Source organism: Triturus cristatus, chromosome 6 (assembly GCF_964204655.1).
Source record: "Triturus cristatus chromosome 6, aTriCri1.1, whole genome shotgun sequence".
NCBI lineage: Eukaryota > Metazoa > Chordata > Amphibia > Caudata > Salamandridae > Triturus > Triturus cristatus.
This window is the reverse complement of record NC_140589.1, coordinates 1,555,245,139-1,555,268,683: the sequence shown is the minus strand read 5'-3', so window position 1 is coordinate 1,555,268,683 and position 23,545 is coordinate 1,555,245,139. Positions and strand designations below refer to the sequence as shown.

The 23,545-nt window shown below is 45.4% G+C and overlaps 1 protein-coding gene across 2 annotated transcripts in view; it reads left to right on the top strand.

Annotated features, from left to right (window-relative positions):
* The window catches only part of KIF16B (kinesin family member 16B), a 1,684,060-nt gene that overhangs the window by 170,112 nt on the left and 1,490,403 nt on the right, over positions 1–23,545 (top strand). For both annotated transcript variants that reach the window (XM_085612707.1, XM_085612706.1), the window contains exon 3: positions 4,663–4,776. In XM_085612707.1, the coding sequence (XP_085468833.1) occupies positions 4,663–4,776 (114 nt within the window). The remainder of the gene's footprint in view (positions 1–4,662; positions 4,777–23,545) is intronic.

Sequence of the window (23,545 nt, the reverse complement as noted above, 5' to 3'; positions counted from 1 at the left end):
TTTTAGACTTTTCAGTTGTCAGTACGGGGTACATTCTAGCTCTACACATTGCCTCCATCTTTGCCGTTCTTCATCCTATTTAGCACCTGCGTAATTACGCACTGCTTTCTTACCTTTATTCTGGTATTCCTCTTTCTCCTTAGCATGTGCAGCACGCTCCCAAGCATCAAAAGCTTTACTTTGTGCAGGTCTAGGGGATGGTTTCACATCCTACGATATTCCCCTTAAATTTTCCAATATCCCTCAAATCAAAGGTGCCATATTGTGGAAATCTAAAGGCTCTTTCTTCAAGTGATTTTATGCCATTGACAAAGCAACCAACACATGTGAAGCCCTACATTTGTTTCGATTTAATGGCCTGGCGTACGTTCTGGTGGAGCTTCCTCTCCCTCACGGACAGGAATTAGACACATCACCCCTTACAAAATCTCTAAGGCCTCTAAAACATTTCATGATTACAATAAATTAGCAATGTAATAAAAAAAATCTCAATTAAAATATGCAGCGTTTTAATTAAGATTACAATTCAACATAGGTCGGAACTTGTATCCAAACCCAGCGTAATTTTTTCTGTAGACCCAGCACAGAGTGACACTTGATGGCACACCAACCAATGCCGGCGTAACACTTCACACCAGTCGACCTATCCCAGCGCAGTTCTCTCTGACATAACTCTCACTCTGTGCATTGATTCACCCTCCTTTACAATTTTCTCATACGTCAACTTCCACAACAAGCAAGTACAGTAAACAATAGCTCTGGTCTACTTCACTAAAGATTTTATATTAATCACTCACATAAAAAACAGTCGGAAATAATACTTTGCACCTTCCACACACATACCCAGATGAAATCTCGACTAGCGGTAAATCACCTTGACTAATGCAGTTTCCCCGCAGCTCAATAGGGTTTACCAGCACTAAGCACATACACAACAATTAGTTACAGGTCCCTGTCTCAATTGTGCAGTCGGTGGTACCTCATGAATAGCCCACACAAAACTTAGCAGACAAGTTGAACCACTATATTCTCTTGTCTATCCCAGGCTTTTAGACTGGGATGAGCCCAATAAGAACTCCAGCTGCTCAGCCTCAAATACATATACACATTTACACAACTAGAACACGAACATCACTAAAACACAAAAGACACAACCTCGACACAACGCTGTAAGCTCAACATAAACAATTGCAACACACAACCCTATTATTAATTACACCTTTATCATTGAGAACACCTTTGGAACCGCCAAATCGTTGACCTTCAAAGCTGGGCCATGGATTTTAGGGATCGGGATAGGAGCAGTTTTGGCGAGGCGCAAGGTCCAGTCAGATCTAAATTATCTGGACCTTTCTAGCTCCTTCTCTCTCGTGACTTAACTGTCACTCTGCTACCACTTGACGGAGCAGGAATTCTTGAGTTTTAATCTACGGGTATAATAATCATATAAACCCCGCCACTCGTCATATGGACCTTTGTTAGTCGACGTGAAGAGGTGACTAGGAGCAAGCATTTACATGTATTACCATAAACAGTGAAACCATCAGTCTCCACAGGAAGACGACAGGGAGAAGTGGAATGAGTTTAAAGGATTACATTAACAATTTTAGTCAGATTAATTTGATCTGACTGCAAGTTTTTAGATCTTAAGTATAATCATTACAAATCTAACTTGTCTAAAAGCTGATATTTTAGTATAAGGAAAGACATTACCGGTGGCAAATTATATAAAGGATAGAGCAAATTCAAAAAGTGTGTTCCATAAAGGAAAACCTCTAATATAAATTAAGAATGAAAGGTCGAGAAAGGACATTGGGTTAGGCAAATGGATAAGGTATCTGCACCTGAAAACCAAGTAAAGGTTTCTGATGAGAGTAAGTATGCTCAGGCATGAAGCCTTTGCACTCAAAGTGTGGAGCTTTCAGAGGTGAGTATGACTTTCTCTATTGGAGTTCAGCAAGCATCTCTCTAGCGCACAAAGTGTGTGCGTGACAAGGAGCAAGGGAGTTCCTCTCTAGTGTAAGGAACACACGCTAATATAATTCAACCAAATAACTAATTGCAACATTTCAGCTCGTTCCCATTCTCAGTATCCACTTATTCTCTTCCAAAAGCTGGGAACAGGTAAACTTCCCTATTTCCCTTTTTTTCTTTTTTTTTTTTTTCTTTTTTTTTATACAATAGTTCATGCATGGCTATGTCCATGAGTTATTACACTCGGCATAATATCTGGTGCAGACTGCACTTCCCACGAGACGCACTTTCTGACATTTTCTCCTTCTGGTGAGAACCTCACTATAAGTCGCCTAGTATATAACAAATGTGTATTCACTAACTAACAGAAGACTTCTGGAAAATTGCAGTATCTGCAATGGGAAGAAAAAAAAGGAAAACATCTTGTTCAAAACAACTGTGAAAATATGAGGCTTCTTTACCTTAAATGCATAAAGTCAATTTTCAAAATGATATCAATATTAGGCTAACTTAATTTCAAAATGTTAACTCGAGTGTTTACTTAAATTAGCTAAGTGTGGTTACCTACTACAAATTATAAGATAAATAGGCACGTTATTTTACTTTGCGACTCGCACTTTCTAAATGAATGCGTTTACGTTTGCTAAAGAAATGACAGTTTTATAGATGCACATTGTGGGATTCTGAGAAAATCAAATTAGATTCCTGTGCCTCAGTTGTCGGAGCTTTTCGATTTCTTTCGGTGTTAAGTACAGTATGAACAAGTTGAACACTTTTCGTGCAATGGTTGCCTCTCTGTAATGAAGAGAGGAGCTTGTATCCCTAGACATGCACTCAGGTAAGTGGAAAGTGTGAAGTGATGGTGTAACATAAACCAAACTCGTTACTTCTACACACTTTAAATCTTCTGTTAAATACATCCCAAAGAAGGTATCCTATTTTCCTTGTACGTTAAAAACGAATTGCAGTCAAGAAGGAAAGCAATTGCTGTGCGTGCAGCCAACAACGTTTAATAGAACCTCACTAAAGATGTGGAAAGCTCATCTCCCTTCCTCTGTGTTCTGGTTCTGTAGTCTTTAACCTTCTGACTTTAGGCTCCCGGCAGTGAAACAATCCCATCACCCTGCAATTTCATTTGTTTTGTTTCTCTTCTTTGTAGCTGTTAACTTGGGCAGATCTGCTAATTTGTTTTTGTGTGCTTTCTAATTCAGTTTGCCCACATGCTTTTGAATATTTAAAAATAATATTCGGTGTACTCTGTTGGTTCATTTTGTAGAAGATGCCTTAAGCTGTGTGAATGCCAGAGCAAAGATTTACATTTCTTGTTAGTCATTGACTCGCTTAGAAGAGGTTCAGCGTTACTTACAGCAGCATGAGCTGTGACGTGACCCATAGCAGTGGAAGCACTGTTTGTGGGCAGGCTACACATGTTTCTTGATGCAACTCCGTCTCTTGATACATTCGTATGCTTTAGTGCCACTAAACGGATTTAGCACGTGGTAAATATTCACCCTAGTTGCAAGAGAAACTCATTTACACGGGTTTTCTCTCCCACTTTTTTATTTTTTGTATCTACGAATCAGCGTCAGCATTTTTCCTCTGGTCCACAGCAGGTCCCTCTGTTTTTCATGGAAATGTGTAGCTGACATCTTCGGTGGACAATGGTGTCTCAAGTGCCACTTTCGGCGAGTCTGACTTCAGGAAGGATGTTGTGGTTCTCTTGAGATGTAGGGTCTGCGGTTGCAAGAGGCTTCCCACAGCGCAGCACTTGATGTTGTAATGTGGTCGCTCAAACCCTTTGCACTGCACATGATATTTGAACCCTGTCCAGCACCGAAGGCCTGTTCGCAGTGAGGCGCAAACCGCCCGCCTCATTAATACTGATTGGTCTGTTATTGGATTTTAGTCTCATTAATACTAGTGCGGCGTGAACCAGGTCTGCACCTCACTTACAACAGTAGCTCATTCATGGGAAGAAGACTCGATGGGACAGCAGACCTCCATTCTGTCACTCGGAACGGGACTTTGCTGCCGTAATGAGGCAGATGTCAGTCTCAAGTGGCACACGTTTCTGAACTGGATGTCGAGAAGTATGCAGCGGTTCGTGGGACTTCTGTCTGCTCATCCCAATGCCCAAAGCCTCAACATACACTGAGTGAGATGTCCGTAATCGACAGCTAACATGTTACGAATCCCCACTATGTACACTGGGTAGGCTGTCACAAGTTCATATTTTGCACCCACATAATCAGTTGTGCATTCCATTGCGAGTTCCACGGGGATGCATACTCCTTTGCGGCCCCATTCCCTCCCCAGTCTCAGGGTATGCCTAGCGGTGTGCACGTTCTTAATGGCAGTTACAAATCCCTGTGCACAGAAGGCCATTGTTAATTCACTTGGCGCGGCTGCAAATGGCTTTGCAACCGTTTGTGAATTTGCAGCACCCTTTTTCATCAGACCGATAGTGTGCTTTATTGGATACAGCTGTGGGTTGGTGTTACAAGTCATATATGCAGGTGAATTTACAGACAAAAGTTTCCCAAATGTAGACTTGTATGCCTAGTAGTAGCCATCCTTGTCCCTACCCCTTACACAAATGAAGGGAGAAATGCAACCATTTCCCGTAAAAACGAGTGATGCATTTGTCACTAAAGTAAAAACCTGTTTTCCTTTTTTTTTCTTCATTAGATGCCAGATGGAGTCTCTGGAGATTTGGGAAGGGAACGTGTGAAGACCTTCACTTATGACTTTTCCTATTTTTCGGCTGACGGTACAAGTCCCAAGTTTGCATCTCAGGAAATGGTAATTATATATAAAAATGATTGTTCAAGTATGTGTTTTCCGCTACATTAATATTAAGAGATAGTATTTAAAGACTTTTTTTGCCTAGTTTGTGTATTATAAGCTTAGGGTTGATCCTTCAAGCGGGGGCTGAGAAAAAGGAGGGGATCCCAAAACACAAAATCGCCATTTATTTTCCATAGACTTTCTTGAACAGCGCGGCTGCAAAAACTGATCAGATTTTACGCCAAATTTGTCAGGACTCTAGATCTTGGTCCAGAATATGTGGTTCTTGTTATCAAGTGTAAATCTGTTTAGTAAATTTCAAAATAGACGGTTGGATTCGAGGGACTCTCATGAGTCTTCTGTGCCCGCAGCGCTCTGATTTGCTGGCCGCAAAATCTTGGAACATGTGTGGCAGCCATTACAAGACTTAGTCTCCTGTCCTGATGCTATAGTTAAAAACGAATATAAGGGGACCGGGTAGGGATAAGTCTTCTGGTGGGTTTTTAAAAAAAAGCTACGATCCAACAGGATTCCTGCGGATCGAGGCATCCCAAAAAAAAAGACTGCGGCCATCTAGAAGCCACATAACATAACATGTGTATTTGTAAAGCGCACAATTACCCGTAGGTGTCCTGGCGCTGAATAACAGATGTTTATTGTCACCCAACACAATGGTACTCATTTTATCCTGCAGTGGATGCATTAGTGCTCTAAGGTCACTAAAACTCATGCCCTCGTCATGCACAGCTAATTACCCCACTTATTACATCACTCATGACATGTTCTGTAACATCATTGATAACATGACTGCAAAATTTGAAATATCATTGGTGAGAAGACTGTGCATGTGGGGGAGTGAGTTAAAGTTACCTTTGGGTATCTTGGTGGGGATACTAGGCTATTTTGTGGCTAACTCATAACGGGCTCCCTAGGTTAACTTGGGTCACTACATTGAGTTTACAGTGTGTTAGTTATGTGATATATCCTTCACAGGTGTTTGTGTTCTATGCCCAGTTAGAGTTCCCTAGCCCGCAGAGTTTTGAAAATATACTTGCCTCTTCAGAGAAAGAGAAAACAAACAGATTTCTCACAGCCCTCCCTATAGGCTATATATGTTTGTAGGAGAGACATTTGGAGGATAACAGTTCTGCTAGTGAATTTGCAGAGTTTGTCATGTTATTACCCCATTTGCAAATCTTTCCCTAATCAGTACAAGTCTAATTATACATGCACACACACCCTGTATTGTAGAATATACAGATGAAAATCACCATGATTATTTTACAAATTCTAGCGAAGCAGAATAAAATCAGTGAGAATAATATAAAAATAACAATTAGCAAAATCATGACCCAAGTTCCTTCTCAGAACTGCTCATGTTTAAAACTTTCACCACATACTTTAGTACAGTTCACATGACTGGACCACTGGTTTAGAAGTAGGAAAATGTCCTTGGAACAGGTGCAAATCCCAGGCATGCAAAGAAAGTTCTTCCTCCCACCCCAATCCTTATATAGGAGAGATGAAGTTGTATAGCATGCCTGGTTACCATTGTCACCTAGCATCCATGTATTCGTGGCCACCAATTGCTGGGTGGGTGCTTCTAGTAACTCTTTTACTAGACCATGTCTCCTACAGACCTATCGCTAAGCAAGGTGGCATGGCAACCGCAAATCACTAGAGTTTGCACAAAAGGCCCAGTGTAGAGGCCATTAGTGAATCACATGGCAGCGATGCATGTTATAACCTATGGCTCTCTCTTCCCTTTATTTCTCCCATTCTCTTTCCCGTCCTCCCTTGGTTGTGCCCGTGGAACCTCACAAACATTCGAATTCTCCATTTGTTGTTTATCAGTGGCATTTTATTTTAAGGCTTCATGCGTATTTTTTCTTATTTATTCATGCTGATAATTCTTGCTTAATCACTGACCTTTAGCCTCTAATGCGTTGATGTAAGAGGCCAACTTTGGCATCTAAGATGGGATACGTTGAGGGCAACCATCAACCTCCCCCTCCGGCTGCCATCTTCGGATGGAGCCTAGCGTGCTCTTTGGCTAGCCTTACCTTTGTTTCTTTTAATGCATCCTTGGTCTTTGATGTATCTTCTGAGCTGATAACACACTGCCATGACCTGCAGGAGCAGCCTCATTCCTCGCTCCGTCACCAATCCAGTCTGCCTCCTGTGCCGCCTACAGCGTCCACCTCTCTTGGATGTTACATGCCCACTCAGGGACTGAGCCATTCCAGTCAGGCCATTCGCTGCAGCAGACATCGTGTGTGCTCCTCTGAAGGTGGAGAGACTGTCTCGGTTGCTCCCATCAGGTGGAGTTGCTTCAAATCACCTCCCTCAAGAGCCATCCACCTCAGGGCTGAAAATTCCTTCCCATGTGTATATTTTGTTTTCAAGGCCTTGTTTTTCCTTGCCGTGCCCAGCAGCCAAAGCCTCACTGCCAGTCAAGGAGCCCATTTTGAAATTCATTGTATTCTGAGTTTGTGCGTTTCAATGTATGCAACCGCAATCTTCGTATGCACAGTTTGTTATTGACTTTTCAACCTTTGGAATTTTATTACATATTACATGTACCTTTCACCTGATTATTTGAAGTGTTCACTATTTTGCCACTGGCACTTTACCACGTCTCCAAGTGCCATCAAATTCAGTTCATAACTTGCAGCGTAGGGATTGCACTGCTTGCATGCACCTCTTCTGCTCCTATCAAGTTTGGATCCTTGCTGTCATAAATTATCTGTAACTCAGTTGTTCTTCTCACCCATCCAAAATACAATTTGAGAAGCCACCAAGATTTCTGCAGTGTGACGGAGAACCTCCTATTCCATGAAAGGAGGAGTTCTGAACATACCTTGTTGCTACCAATGATAATAAAATGCTTCTAAACGTAGAAAATGCATTTTACTACATTGCTGGGTCATACAAGGGCAGGAGAATATTACAACTATGCCCAAAATCGAGCCTTATGAGGATGTATATGGTGACTATAAAGATGCAATGTAAAGACTAGATAATTACTTGAAATCTACAGTGAGCATCAATTTATAAAGATACCACTTTTATACCACACAACAAAAGGAAGTTCAGACTTTTGACTGCTCTTAGAAGACCGTCTAATACATACAATTTTGGAGCATCCATTGATGAAATGTTAAGAGAACAACTTATGGTCAACACCATAAGTAAAAGAATGCAGGAAAGATTATGGGTACTAGAGTACCTCACACTGGAAGAGATCATCAAAACAGCAAAGAATTATGATCACTATGTGGCATGGGTCAAAGAGATGAGTGACGTAAAAACTAACAAGAAACATGGCAATCATGTCTGTAGAGTACAAACAAGATAACCAATGGATAACCAAGACAAAAGCAAGAAACATGAGAATTTAATTGCCTGCTACCGCTTTGGCTACAGCAACCCCATGGAATTATTCAAGGGATGTCCAGCACTCAACAGCGAATGTAGCAACTGTGGCAGATTGGATCACCTTTCCAGGGTGTCTTGTGGTAATAAAGTGTACAAATAACATAGAGCAGCTCAGCCAAGCCTATCATCCGGTTGAACCTGCAGAGGAGTCAGTCTCTCACTACCGTCCTCGTTTTTGTTTTACAACCATATTTTATTGGGTTTTCAAGACATCAACATACATAGACGTCATGCACGTTATATCTAGTACATATAACACACCTCTAAAATTCTCTGGTGCTCTTATTTTAAATACCCTTTGAACAAAACAATCCCCCCTCCCCCCCTTGAGTTGCGCTTGGGTGAGCATAATCCACTTCCTAGATGTTGTTGGGTTCTGGTGAGTCAATTGTTGGTTCTAGTGTACTGTTGTGCCTATCGTCCCTAGTCCAAGTGTCCCTCTAATCCATTCTCCTGTTCGGGTGCCCCTGGCGGCGGGGAGCCCACCCCACTGTTGTCCTGCCTATCCGCTGTAATTCACTTATGAGATTCTCCCAGGCTCTGGCCCTATCTATCTTACCGAACCCTCGGCTAGCCTCCCTGAGCACTAGCCTACCTTCGCCCCACCCATTTCTCGAGTCGCCTTTTTCCAGGAAACAATCTGTGGCCCTCCCGGTGCCTTCCAGTTCCTGGCTATCTCTCGTTTGACCAGAAAATAGGCCAGGTCCCGAAACTTCCCACTCGTCTTGGTTTTGGCCGTGTCTGGGAACCACCCTAGCAAGAAATGCTCTGGGCTATGTGTAAGCTCCTTGTCAATAAGATCCCCTATCACTTGCCTTATTTCGTCCCAGAAGGTTTGTAGTGTGGGGCAGCTCCAGAACATGTGGAGTATAGGTGCCTCTCTCTCTCCACACCTCGCATCTTCTGATGCGGGACGGGGTTAAGTACGCTCTGTGCAATATGTAGAAATTGTTCAATTTGAATTGCGCATTCCTAGATGCTTTCGGGTTCCACTCTAGGAACCTATCCCATTCTGCCTCCGGGATTTGCTTGCCCAAATCCTCTTCCCACTGTAATCGCAAGCGCTTCTAGTGGCCTTTGCAGATCTTGCCTCATTGCTTTGTAGAGGTAAGAGACTGTCTTGATCCGTCCCGCTGATAGCGCAACATACCTACATCCTGCTAGCGCCTGCGGCTCCGTGCCTGCAACGCCCCAGTGCTGCCTAATCCTTCTGGTGAGGGCCCCATGCGTCAGAAAGTGGCCTCCCGGCAAATCGTATGCTGCTTGCAGTTCTTCGAACAGGAGCAGCGTGGAATCTTGGTACAGGTACCCCATAACTGTCAGCCCTGCCTCTTACCAGTCCTCCAGCCCCGCCCAGTGTTCTCCCTGTGGCAAGCATTGAAGCATTGTGATGGGTATGTCTGGGGGGTAGGGAGTCCTGGCACCCAACCATCGCAGGTATCTTGCCCAGCAGCATATCACCACCCTGGTTTCCATTGAGTTGTCTGACGTGTTCCGTCGGACCCACGGGAGAATCTTTGCCGGGGTTGTGGCATCTGGCGCGGCTGGATATTGTTCCCTTTTTGGGTCGCGTCCTGCCGCCAGCCACTGCATCAACCAGTACAACTGGGCAGCTATATAGTAGCCCTCGAAGTCCGGGACCGCAAGGCCTCCCTTCGCTATAGAGCGCTGTGAGGAGGTCAATGCTACTCCTCTGCGTCCCGCACCCCAGAGAAATGACATAATCAGCGAGTCAAAATCTTAGAGATTTGCTCTCGGAATCCACACTGGAAGGGCCCCGAAGTAGTACAGGAGGCGTGGGAGTGCCACCAACTTCAGGACTGCCACCCGCCCTGCCACTGACCGCGGCAGTGTTCCCCAAAACTCCATCGCTGTCTTCACTGATCCTATTGCTCTGCCCATGTTACCCTCTAGCAGCTCTGCAGATTTGTGGTATATTTTGACTCCAAGATATTGCAGGCAGCTAAGCTCCCATTTCAGATGTTCTAGGTCAGGCGGCTTGAGAGTGTTGGGCATCATGGGGTATAGGCTGGATTTCCTACAGTTGACTTTGAGGCCAGATATGGCACCAAACCAGGCCAGCATATCCTGTGCCCCTCTCAGTTCACCCGCTGTGTCACTGAGCAAAAACAAGAGGTCGTCTGCATATAGGGCTATAAAATATTGCCCCTCTCCTGTCCCCAGACCATTTTAGTCCTGCCCCCTCCTTGCCCTGCATGCCAGTGGCTCCATGACCAGTGCAAACAGGAGTGGGGAGAGGGGGCACCCCTGTCTCGTACCCCTCTCCACTCTCTGCCTGGGAGAGATGGTCTGTCTGGTGCGCACCCGGGCGGTGGGGGATGTATACAATAGCCGTACCCATGCCAGAAAGCCTCCTCCTAGTCCCATCTTGGCAAGGACTTCATAGAGAGATGGCCATTCAAGCCTGTCAAAGTCCTTCTCGATGTCCACCGCGAACACCGCCGCCTCGTGCTTGTCATACCCAGTGGAGCCCATGACAGCTACGATTCGCCTAATGTTTATAGCCGTGTTCCGCCCAGGGATGAACCCCGCTTGGTCTGCATGGACCAGGTCTGGCATATGTGGGAGGAGGCACGTTGCTAGGATCTTGCTCAGGATTTTGTAGTCCATATTCAACATGGGTAGGGATCTGTAGGCTGTATAGTCATGCGGTTCTTTCCCAGGCTTAGGCACTGGGACAATAAGGGCCTCCCTAGTGCTCTCTGGCATTATTCCCGCTTCCCGGGCCTCCTGGTACATGGTGACCAGCTGGGGGGCCAGCTCCTCCACACACACGGCACAGAACTCGGCCGGCAGGCTGGCTGTATCTGGGGTTTTGTTCCTTGCCATGCCCTTGATGGCAGCTTGTACCTTCTGTTGTGTAATGTCCGCTCCTAGCTCTTCCGCCTCTTCAGGGTTCTGCCTTGCCATCTGCAGGCCTGCAAGGTACTCCCTTTCGACTGCGTGACCGCCTTCCCACGACCTACTGTATAATTGCGTGTAATATCGGGCAAAGACTTCGTTAATCTTCGCCTGCGTAAAGTGTCCGACCCCTTCTTCATCCTCTATTTCCACCAGTGCTTGGCCCCTGCTCACTGAGTTTGCTAGCCATGCCAGGAACGTACCCGACTTGTCCCGTTCAGCGTGGGTGCGCTCTAGGTACTTTTTGTAGTCGAAGCATCTAAGCGCCTCTGTCTGTCTTGCCACCTCCTCTTTGGCCACTAAGAGTGCCTGCTGAAGCTGCTCCTTCCACTCCTCCCAGGATGACACATCTGACCCCGTGGTGTGCGTTATGCATTGGCCCCGCAGGACCACCTTAAGGGCGTCCCATTCAATATTCCGCGAAGAGGCTGTCCCCCCCCGTTGGCCTCAAAGTAGTGCACTCTTCCCCCCCCCCCCCACCCCAATCTCTTCCCGGAAGACCTGGTCTTCCAGCGTGTCTGGGTGTAGCCTCCATGTGGGTAATGCTGAATCAGAGTGTATCCATCGCAGGGACAGGACCAGAGGATTATGGTTCGATATCGTTCATGCTAGATATTCTGCGGCAGTGACATGGCGCTGCGTGTCCGCTGAGCATAGGAAGGCGTCTTCTCGCACGTGCACCTCGTGGACCGCAGGGAAGTAGGAGTAGTCCCAATCTAGAGGATGTAAGGTCCTCCAGGCGTTCCTCAGTCCCCAGCTATGTCTCTAAGCCCTGAATGCCTGTGAGGCGCACACTGCCTGGGAATTTCGCAGTGGCGGGTGAGATCTGTCTAGGAGCGTGTCATCCACACTATTAAAGTCTTCCCCCACTAGTGATGCACCCTTCAAGTATTGCGTCAGGCAGTGACTCAGTCTCGCGAAGAAGGCTGGTTGTTATATATTGGAGGCATAGATGCTAATTATACCGATCTCTCTGTCCTCCAGCCGCCCTTTTATGGCTACGTACCGACTCTCCGGGTCTACCTGTAAGTCCGTCAGTTGGAATGGGACCCAAGCTTGTATCCATATTAGCGCCCTCTGCATACGCCGAGTAGGTGGTGTAAAAGAGCTGGCCCCTCCATCGCCTCTGCAAGGCTTGTCCCTCCTTCTGTGTGAGGTGCGTCCCTTGCAACAGGGCTATCTGGGCTCCCCACCGTTGTATGTTTGAGAGGACTTTGTGGCGTTTTGTCATTGTGTGCATACCCCTGATATTCCAACCCATACATTTGTACTTTTGCTTATCAGCCATTGGGAGATGTTACTATTACGGGCCCGCCACCCTCTTCAGGTGCCAACTCGTCTGCTCTCCCCACTCAAACCCTCGTGATTCTTCGTGTGTTGCACTCAAGGTGTCCCCCCTTCCCCCCCACCAACATTAACCATTGCCCCCAACTCCCACTCCCCAGGATAAGCAGGAAAACACCTCCCATCCAAACTAAGGTCATAGGTCCGCAAGTGACTGCTTGCAGTTCGATCAGTCAATGACAAGGGGGGGGGAAGGCTGCTCGTCCGCTGCTCTTCCAGTCTCCGCAGCCGCCTCTCAGTACTAATGACCCCCACAGCGCCCCATCCCCCCCCATCAACCCCTGTACCTCATTGCCGGCTCAAGTGCATCCAGTGCTTCTCCGGACCTGCTCCCCACATCTAGGTGAGGTTGTCCGCCGTCTGCGGTGTTACGTCCGGGAACACCACACTCTGTGTCTCGGAATCACTGGATCCATGCTCCGTGCGGGAGTCCGCGGTTGTCTCGCTGCCCTCACAAGGTATGTGGGTTCTCCCTTTACCGCTGATCAGCGCCACTGCCTGCATTGCGTTTTAGCGCTGAAGCTGTGCCTCTTCCTCCGTAGGATCTAGGTTCTTCCTCAGGGTCCGCCGACTCCAGGACCGGTTCTCTATTATTCTCCTTCTCTCCGGTTCCCTTAGTGGCGCCATCCCTTTGTGTTTCTCCAGCCAGTCTGATGCCTCCTGCGAGGTCCTGAAGAACTCCGTGCCCTTCTCTGTGGTGACTCGTAGCGTGGCTGGGTATTGCGTCGCATATTTGTAGTTTAATGGCCGCAGCCTCTGCTTCACTTCCCGATAGGATCCTCTTTGCCTTTGCACCTCCCAGGAAAAGTCTGTGAAGACTTGCACCACTGAGTTAACCACCTCTGTCTCCTTTGAGGCGTGCCTCGGTAAGGATATGGTCCCTGACCCTATAATGGAGGAGCTTTGTTATCACCACCCACGGCTGAGCTCCTGATACAGGGGGCTTCGCCGGGACCCGGTGCGCCCTCTCTAGGGCGAAAAACTTCGATAAGCTATCTGGCGCTTCTTCCTCCAGTATCCATTTTTCTAGGTAGACTATCATGTTGGGGCCTTCTATTTTCTACGGGTGTCCTATGATTCGGACGTTGCTCCTGCGTGACGAATTTTCGGCATCTTCAGCTCTGGATTCCAGTATCCCTACCTTCGTTTCGAGCACCTCTACACGCTGTTTCATGATTACCATGTCCGGCAGTGTTTCGGATAGTTGGCCCGCTGTTGTCTTGATGCGGTCCACCAACTTTTTGTGGTCTTCTCTAAGTAAACCCAGGTCCAGGCCCAGTGAGTCAATTTTGGATTCCAGGCACTCGCTGGATGAGGTGATGGCCTGTAGAATGTCTTGCAGCATGGAGTCTCCGGGACTTTCCGCCCATGATCAGACCTTCCCCCTTTCCTCCATCGGCTTGTCTGTTGGGGCCTCTTCTCTTTCTGTCTCTTTGGGGATCTTCCCCATGGTGTCTTCTCGGTCTGTGGCACTTCTAGTGCTCACTGCTCGTGGGGCCTTCTCTTCTGGTAGGCTCTCTAAAGTCCGGTGCATGCTCTCCCTCACCCCTAGGTCAGACACATCCAACTCTTCTTCGGTTTCCCACCGTGGCACGCCCGCCCCCTTCAGTCCATCTCGTGTCATCAGCTACACTGCGTTCAGGCCCCTCGATGCCAGTGCCCATTATGCGGGCTACTGCGGGCTCTCAGGTCGCGATCTGGTGGCTCTGTTCTTTCGGCTTGGGGCCGTTAGCTGTGTTGGCTGGGGGGGTGGTCTCCCTCCTGGTCTGTTTGCTGGACTGGGACACAGGCCCTCTCTGGGCCTGTTCCTCAACCACAGCAGCGATGTTGGGCTTACTTGTCTGTGCTAGGCTTCTCTCACGGGGCAGGCAGCCCTCTTCCCCCTCCTTCAGGCCTCTGCGCCCAGACTGCAGTTTTTCAAATACTGGCTTGCTTGGAGAGGCCCAGCTACTCCTTGCTGCTCTGTACCTGCCACCTCCCCGAAGCTCTGGTTGTCCCTGGGCTCGTCAGCCGGCCGCACTGGCGTCGTCCGGCCCGCTCGCCTGTTCTGAGCCTCACTCCCGGGCTTATCAACCCTCTTTTCGTTCGGGCCTTGGCTTTCCGGCTGCAGCTCTCTGTGTATGTTCGCTTGTGTGGAGAGGCCCTCTTTGTCTTGTTGCTCCGCTTCGCCTCTCTTGGCCAACCACCTTCTCTGGCCCTCCGGTCGCACTGCTTGGGTCCCCGTTAGTGTCTGTCATGAGGCCCACGGGGTCTGGTAGATAATAGGGTGCACAGGACTCTTCGCCGCGCAGCCCGGGTCTCCTTCCACCGCCGCTCTCACCTGGCCTTGCGCGATCGCACTCTCCCTCAGAGACCTGTGTGGGATTCCAGGCCTTAGCTCACCTCTTCCCGCCGGTTGGGAGGGGGGCGCCTTCTCCTTCATCCCACCCGCCAGTCGCTGCCCCGGCTGCTCTCTGCCAACGTCTCCTCAGTCCGCTCCCCTCGTGGGGGCCAGCACGGCGCTCGTCCTTAATTGTCGGGCCGTCTTCTCCCCTTCCCTCGCTGACGACCACCCGGCTCCGCACTCGGGCGTGGGGGTCCTAGTCGAGTCCGCGCCGGTCCCTGCTCTGCTCCCTTGGTGTAGCCTTGAGGGGCCCCTGGGCTCCGCTCCAGGCCCTGTTGTGAAACCTTAAAATCGGAATCTCTCATTTTCTTAATTTAGCTGTGCTTCATTCATACTCACCTTTGATCTGTTTTCAGCCTGATTCTGTCCCTGACGCTACCTGCATAAACATTAGGTCACAAAGCTAAAGTTGAGACATTGTAGGCTGGTAAACATGCAGAGTCAGCTTGCTCGGAGATTTTCAGGCAATCGTTAATCCTTAAGTAAAGTCTACTCAGAATAGCACATTTTGTTGTTCAACCTTAAAACGTAGAAATTGCACAAAAAACCGAGGCTGTCAGATTCTTGCCTTAGCTCATTTGTGTGTTCTTTCCAAAGTTTTATTTACCTCTGGGCGTTCCTTGTTTGTCATCTTCCCTATAAAAACCCATGTAGCTATTGTTCAAGTGTGCTCCTTTCCTTGAGTAGCTCCATGGTGCTCGTTGGATGGAGACCCATTCTGAATGCTTAATAAATTACCTATGGTTTGTACTTCGCTCCACTGTTGATTCCTCCTTACTTGATAAGAACCCGTGGCGAAGTGGTGATCCCTGCACCAGCAGGTTATTAATTAATCTGCTCCACAAATTGGCGCTCAACGTGGGTCCTCATCAAGCGCTTGCAGTCGGACCAGGGCAGGAGATCAGGTTGGTAAGATGAACTTCGCTGAGGAAGCGCCCCATCTGATGAGATTAGTGTTGCTCGTGGTCCAAGGTGATTTTTCTGCTCCAACTCTGATCTTCCTGGGGGCTGCTAGCCTTGACTGGGGCCTTTGGTTGGTGATTTTCTTTGGATCAGGGAGGATCGACAGGTGGGAGGTGAAGACTACGCATGAGGTCAATCTGTATTGAACCGGTTCATTTGGTTAGGATTTGTTTGGTATTTGCTTGACTTGATATTTGTCTTGACTTGGTATTTGTTAGGTAATCCATTCGGAATTGGTACTCCGTTCGGAATCTGTTTGGCATTTTGAAACCTAGGATCAGTTTGGTATTTTGAAACTTCGACTCTGTTTTTGAACTTGATATTTGTTTTTGCTAACATTTTTTCTTACAGGTAATGTGGGAATATTTTTTCTTTTTCTGTTTAGAAGTCTTTTTTAATCTTGTATAACATGCTTGTGATTAGCACCCTTTGGAAGTTTTGTTGTTGCTGCTGCGATAAGCAGAGCATTTTGGAAGCAAGTTAGCCGGCGCCACTAGAAGGTATGACAAATTTTGAGATGTACATCAAATATGCTATTTGTTCCATCATATATAAATGCATTTTGGAACAAATATATAAAAGGGGATCCCCAGTTATAATGGCCATTAGAGGGAACCATGGACCCTCACAAACTCGAGTATTTAGAGAATCAATTGTTTTTGAAGAAAGTTAGGCCGGCTATGTTTGACAGTTTGCGTATGTGGAGAAAAGAAGTGAGGGAGCGGCAGCTCAAAGCAGAGAAGGTACAAAGGAAACAGGAAAGGAAGACAGTGTCAGAAGTATAAGGAAGTTCAGGAGAAAAAGTAATGTTTAGATAAGGAGCATAGATTATTAATATCTAAGGAATATATAGGTAGACCAATTGTAGCAGTTCAGGTCAACCAAGAAGATGTGGATTCAGATATTGATAGGTTGTTGATAGAACGACCCCCACCCTCATATGTACCTTTAACACCTCTTCCCCCTGCACCATTGAATGTTGTTCCCCTTGTACCCCCGGTTCCACCTCCTTTGACTGCGGTTGTTCAGCCCCTGATTTTTCAACCAGTACCGGTACACTCTTTACCCTCTCCAACTCAGGCACTGCACCCCCAACCCAACCCAAGCCTCTGCACCCCCATCCCAAGCCTCTGCGCCTCCACCTCAGGCCACTGCACTTCAAATGTCTAATGATTATGTACTTTCTGCATCTGTTCTAACCCCTCGAGTTCTTCGCTCTACTGTACCTCAGTTTCGTCAGGATGCGATAAGATTGATGGTATTAAATTGGTTAAGTGATTTTGAAATAGAAGTAGAAGACATGATAAACCAGATTCAGGATTTTTCTGAAGGTGAGCTTATTTGTCTTATAAATAAGCTCTCTCATCAACTTATGTTTCAATGGGAGATGACTACAGGGCGAAATGGCCTGGATGATGTTCGAGCAATTAATAGACCGTGTCCGATAGGGGCCTTCCCTGTAGATAGAATTAATAATGCTATTGCAATGATAATTGGATAATTTAATGAACTCTTTTCCTCTCCTTGAATAAAGACCTATGAGGGAAGCTGCGCCACAGTTCATTCCTGGAAGAGGGAATGAGGATAATGATGACCCAAATAGTCCTAATGCTAGAGCCCATTTTTTATACAATCGGATATATACGCACTGGAAAAGGATGGATGTACTTACTTTAAAAGCCTCCTTACCAGACATAAGGAAAAATCCTAGGGGATTTTATGATCATGTATAGGCAGCCATTGATTCCTGTATCATGACTTTAGCGGATATCGATATTTTTTTTGGGGTATGATCCTGCCACCAGATATGTGGCGACTTACCTGGAAACAGGATCATGCTGTTGATTTGGGAGGGGATTGGACTGCCATTATAGCAGCTGATAGAGATAGGAAACTTGGTCTGAAACCTAGTCAGCTCATTCTGGATCTACCATGGTAACATACTTACTTGTATAAAAACGATGGTTCCAGCTAGGAAAATAGATTGGACACTCCTTACTGCTTGTAAACAGAAACGGGGAGAGGCCGTCCCCGATTTCTTTACTCGCTTTGAGGAAGTTTCCTCTAATGTATGTAATAGCCCCATTCTTCCTGTCCTTAAAAGGGGGGATGAAATACAGGATACAAGTTTATCAATTTATGATTGATTTGAGAAAAAAGTAACAAGATAGTAGTCCCTCAATATCCTGTTGTTTCTCAGGTAAAGTTAATACACCTATGGGATTTTCTGACATCCCCGTTCAAAGCCCTATTTCACAACAACTTAATGTTAGTACAAGGGTCTCCAACATTTTCTGTGACAAAAGTTACTAGTAATGTAAAATGAGCACCCCATTCAAGAGTATCAGCAGTGATCACATTGGTGCATTAGGCAGGGTTTTCAGCAGTAATGAAAAAAAAAAGCAAGGCTTTGACAATTTAAACTGAAGAGCTGCGTGTGTAGTGCATGCAAACCATAGCTACAATACCACTTGCACCAAGGTATAAAAATGAGTAATAAACCTCTCCAACTGAAATAATAGTTTTAAACACATTAAAATGTTACCTATTTTCTCTGTAGGCATCAGTTTATGAGTTGTGAAAATATAAAAGAGATGTTGTTTTGAAAGCCAAAGTTTTATTTTTTAAAATACAGGTTGGACCGTACACTGGTAAGCTACTCGTTGGAGACATAGCAATACAGCAGAAGGTTTGAAACAAGCTACAGTGAAATCATTGCATCGCTTAGTATCCTTGGGACATAAAGTATCTCTTTTTCAATAACCGTATTATCAACAGAAGGTTACCTATTTAGGTCTCTCGTGTCAAAAGGGGGGTGAGATGATACAACAACATAGGATATAATTGGTGCAGAACTTGCAGAAACTACTGACTCAATCTAATATCTATGAGTTTATTACCACATTTTTCATAAATTGCAAACCCCCTGCTTGCCTTAACATTAAAGCACGTATGCATGCCGTTTTCTTTGGACTAATCAGTGTGAAGCTGTCTTTTTGCAATTTAGAAATGCTTTATGTAATGCTCCTGCTTTAGGTAAAACTTGATTATTACAAATTTTTGCATGTAAAATATGGTTGCAACTTGGCACGGTCCCATGTAAGAAGGAATAGGTCATGTGCATATTTCTCCTCCACATTGGACCCCACTGCGATAAAGCAATCTGAAATGTATATTTAAGGTCACAATTTGAAAAATTATAGTACCACATTTAGTGGATATCTAAAAAAATTATTCAGACCCAGCACCTGACCAGTGCAATATTAGCAGGGTATGAGTTGATACTTTTTGCTCCAAAATATCACTCTGAAATGCTGTAACATTTTGAATCCACCCACTGTACTACCCCTCTTGGAGTCCCAACAAGATGAGAAGCATGATTGCATATTTTATTACTGAGAAGGAGACTAAGGGACGGGTAGACCTGACATACCCCTATATCTGATCCACCAGGGGAACTGTCTGTGGATGGTGCATGTTACAAACTACCTGATGGCTCTAGTACAGCAGCTTATACAGTTACTCCCTTGAAATATGTGGCTGAGTTATGTAAAATACAACAAATGTCAATGCAATTTGTGAAGCTGACAGCTTTGACTAGAGCTTGTGAATTAAGTAAAGATTTGGCTGTAAATATCAATATATATACCTTTGGAGATGCCCCCTCATTCGGATGACTTTGAAGGGAAAAATGAAAAAAAATAGGTTTTATTTTATTTTGCATGGTGATAAGATACAGTTTGGGGAATGAACAGTAAAGATACTGGATACCTTGATGTTACCAAAAAGAGCTGCTATTGTTGAATATTTTGTCCACAATAAAATTATAGATGAGGTAATACAGGGAAATACTTTTGCCAATGAAACAGCTAAACGATCAGCCTATTTAAGAGTATAGTTTAATGTATATTGTAGGGACAGTTAGATGGACACCAGAAGTGACTGTTTAATCAAACTCTAGATTTCATTAGGGAAGTACAGGAAGAAGCTACGGAGGAACAGAAGGTACAACGTAAAAAATATAGGTGCCAGGATGCAACAGGATGTTGGATAGATCTGTCAGGAAAGCAAAGATGAATGCTTCCAAATTATTATGTGAATGTTATTGTTATCTTGGCCCAAAGTTCAGCCCATATCAGTACTAAAGGAATAGTGGCCATGTCAGATCATGTATGGTTCAATAATCTGATTCCCAGGGTGGCAGAGTTCTATGTCAAGAAGTGCATGAAGTGCCATACTTGTAGCACAGGAAAAGGTACCCCATTTCCACAGGATATTTTGCACCCCCAGATCTGCCCTTTGAAGGTCTTGCAACCAGTTGAGGTGGTTATGGGGAGGTCAGCAAATGTATAGGGTGTACCAAGATCAAGGACAATCTGACATTGAATTTACCTTTCTTGTTGATTACTGTATTGACTAAAGATCTGCATTTGATCCATTCATAGGTGAAGGCCAGTCTCTCTCCCAGTCTTAAAGGTCCAGGTCACAAGCTGAGGCCTAGAGACGGTGTCTTTACCCAACAGTTTCAGAGGCCAGTGCATGTTTTCTTCGCCATCCAGACTGCTGTTAAGCGCATAGGGCACAGGCACCAGCTCCATGCCAGTGATGTGGAGAAAGAAGCGTCACTCCCTTTGCCATATGATCAGTGGATAACAAGAGGAATACCTGAATATAATCCGATCTCTCAGCAAGTGCCTTTTGGAGATGCTGATCTTTTTTTTTTTTTAAATGGTGAAGTGGTGGCATTGGAATAATAACTTGCTGCCATCATGCCTGACCCAGATGAACAGATTCTGTTTGAACATCTGACATTGTTCAGCCCTGATACAAAGTGTGGCCAAGGGCCGAAAAGAACTATAGACTTTGATTGAAGAAACTATCTCTGGAGAGATGGCAACCCATGCCGGTGGTCAAGACCGCCAACGTCCGGACCAGTACATAGGCTTGCAAGTGAGGCTTTGAAGCAAAAGACACTTGGGACTTAATACTCTCTGATAGTGTAGTGAGGAAATTTTGGGAGAATTGAGACTACATTGCTCTGTTTCTGGCTGATCGTTACGCTACTCTTTGTTATCTTGGCAATCAAACAACAAATACTACAGTAAGAGGAAGGAAGGTTAAGAAAAATACAGGTTGGATATAAAAGATCAGTATAGGGAATAGTGTTAGGTGTTCTTCTGAAATAGGTATTTGTATATAGATTACGTTGAAATAGGTAGAGTTGTCGGTCATTAAGGCCCTTTAGGAAGGTGCCTGCTAAAAGCCGACAGTTTGGGATTAGAAAGAGAAAAATAGGGATATTTGTATGTGTTCTATTGTTAGTATTGGGATTTTTCATTGGGTCTATTTTTGAGGCTTAAAACATATTACCCTGTTCATACCCTAGTGCCCCCTACTTCTACCGCATCTGAACATTATCACTTCACCTTGTCCTCTCTTAAGGATTCACACTGTCAAATACATAAAACGCCCTTAATGTTAATTGAGCCACACAAAATCTTCATCAAATAACTGCAGAAATACACCAGGAAAAAGGAACATGGATTTGGTCAGAATGGTTTTGAGGTATTGTTTCTGCTTGGGGCTGGACATAATTAAAGGGAATAGTGATTATAGGAGCCATATTTCTCACTTGCTGTTGCTGCATTCAGCATACCCCTGTGACATGTACAGCTTATATAGCTACCCGTAACAGTATAAAGCCTTCCCCAATTAATGTTCATGAATTAAGTAGAGAAATGATGATACAACTTGAAATTGATGAAATAATGAAAATGTATATATGTACCTTCCTTATGTATTCAGCACAGCTGAAAAGGAAGGACTGTGAAACCTTAAAATCTGAATCTCTCATTTTCTTAATTTAGCTGTGCTTCATTCATACTCACCTTTGATCTGTTTTCAGCCTGATTCTGTCCCTGACGCTACCTGCATAAACATTAGGTCACAAAGCTAAAGTTGAGACATTGTAGGCTGCGTAAACATGCAGAGTCAGCTTGCTCTCAGATTTTCAGGCAATAGTTAATCCTTAAGTAAAGTCTACTCAGAATAGCACATTTTGTTGTTCAACCTTAAAACGTAGAAATTGCACAAAACACCGAGGCTGTCAGATTCTTGACTTAGCTCATTTGTGTGTTCTTTCCAAAGTTCTATTTACCTCTGGGCGTTCCTTGTTTGTCATCTTCCCTATAAAAACCCATGTAGCTATTGTTCAAGTGTGCTCCTTTCCTTGAGTAGCTCTATGGTGCTCGTTGGATGGAGACCCATTCTGAATGCTTAATAAATTACCTATGGTTTGTACTTCGCTCCACTGTTGATTCCTCCTTACTTGATAAGAACCCGTGGCGAAGTGGTGATCCCTGCACCAGCAGGTTATTAATTAATCTGCTCCACACTGTGGTGAGGAGGGGGGATATACTATCAGCTGCGGTCTGCCACAGCACGGCACGGTCAGTACTGTCGGTCGTGTTTTCCTCCCGGCTCCGTCAGCTCCTCTTGGGCGCCGCCATCTTAGCTCGCTGCGATCGGCCCCTTAGATTTTGCAGTTTGTGGCTGTTTCCACAGGGTTTCTCCTACTATGGCACGCCCTTCTCCCCCTGGAAGGCTGTGGGGGTGCGCTGTAGGGGTTTCAAGCCTGTTCTGGGTGTCAGGATGTGTTAGATGGCAACTGGCCAACCGGCGCTCGCAAGCTTTGCTGCTCATTCCATCAGCGCCAAGCCACGCCCCCCTCTCACTACCGTCCTCATGCCGTTTGGTTTGTTCCAATACCATAGAATGCTGTTTGGCCTAGCGTCAGTGGTGTTCGTGTTTCAGCGTGCCATGTTTCACTGCTTCAAAGACCTAGACAAAAATGTCAAATGCTTCTAGGGTAACATTTTGGTTTTCACCGAAAATCGGGAACATAATTGCATTATACTGTATGCAATTGTTTGAGTTTAGCGACGAAAAATGTAAGTTGGTTAAACAGCATGTGGAAGACTTGGTACACTCAGTCTGGGCACAAGGTTTAGTACCAAAAATCCTCCCTGATTAAGACTATTCTGGATGCACCACCACTCACCAACAAAGAGTTGTTGAAGTGATGCACAGGGTTGTGGAATTACTGCTCCAAATTTGTGGAGGACGTACCTTCGCTCATTGCAGGGTGTATAGATTTGTATCTAACTAGAACGTAGTTAGGGATAGTATGTGAGGTGCTATTCCTTAAGTAGTAAGGCACTAAACCCTTATTTAGAGATTATGTGCCATATTAAATGATGTAGTGCATAAAACCCACAGCTGGAAGGAAGGGAGGCTGGGGCGAGGGCGTAACCTACATCGCAACTATTAATAATTTGATCTCTCTGAGGATGCCTTTTGATCTGTCAAAGTAGCTGTTCAGGCTTTTCTTTCCTAGGGCTGCACTGAAAGGCAGAAGGAAACAAGACTTTAACACAATATACTTGCTAAGACATCCGCTTCAGTCCTCAGACCAAGGCAGAGGTCAAAAATCCAGGCTCCTGAAAAGCGAATCATTTTGGCAACAACCTAGGCTGGTGGATTTTGCCATAAGATGCCTTTCTGATCCGCTGGATTAATACATCTTACGTTTGACACTTTTTTCAATGATACAGAATACACACAGCAAATTGACTTACATCAGCATGGCAACTTTGATATACGTAAGAGCAATTTTAACCTTAAACTTCAGTTTCCGACACTAACCAGTGTGAAGGGTTAGTTGTGGAGGAGCTA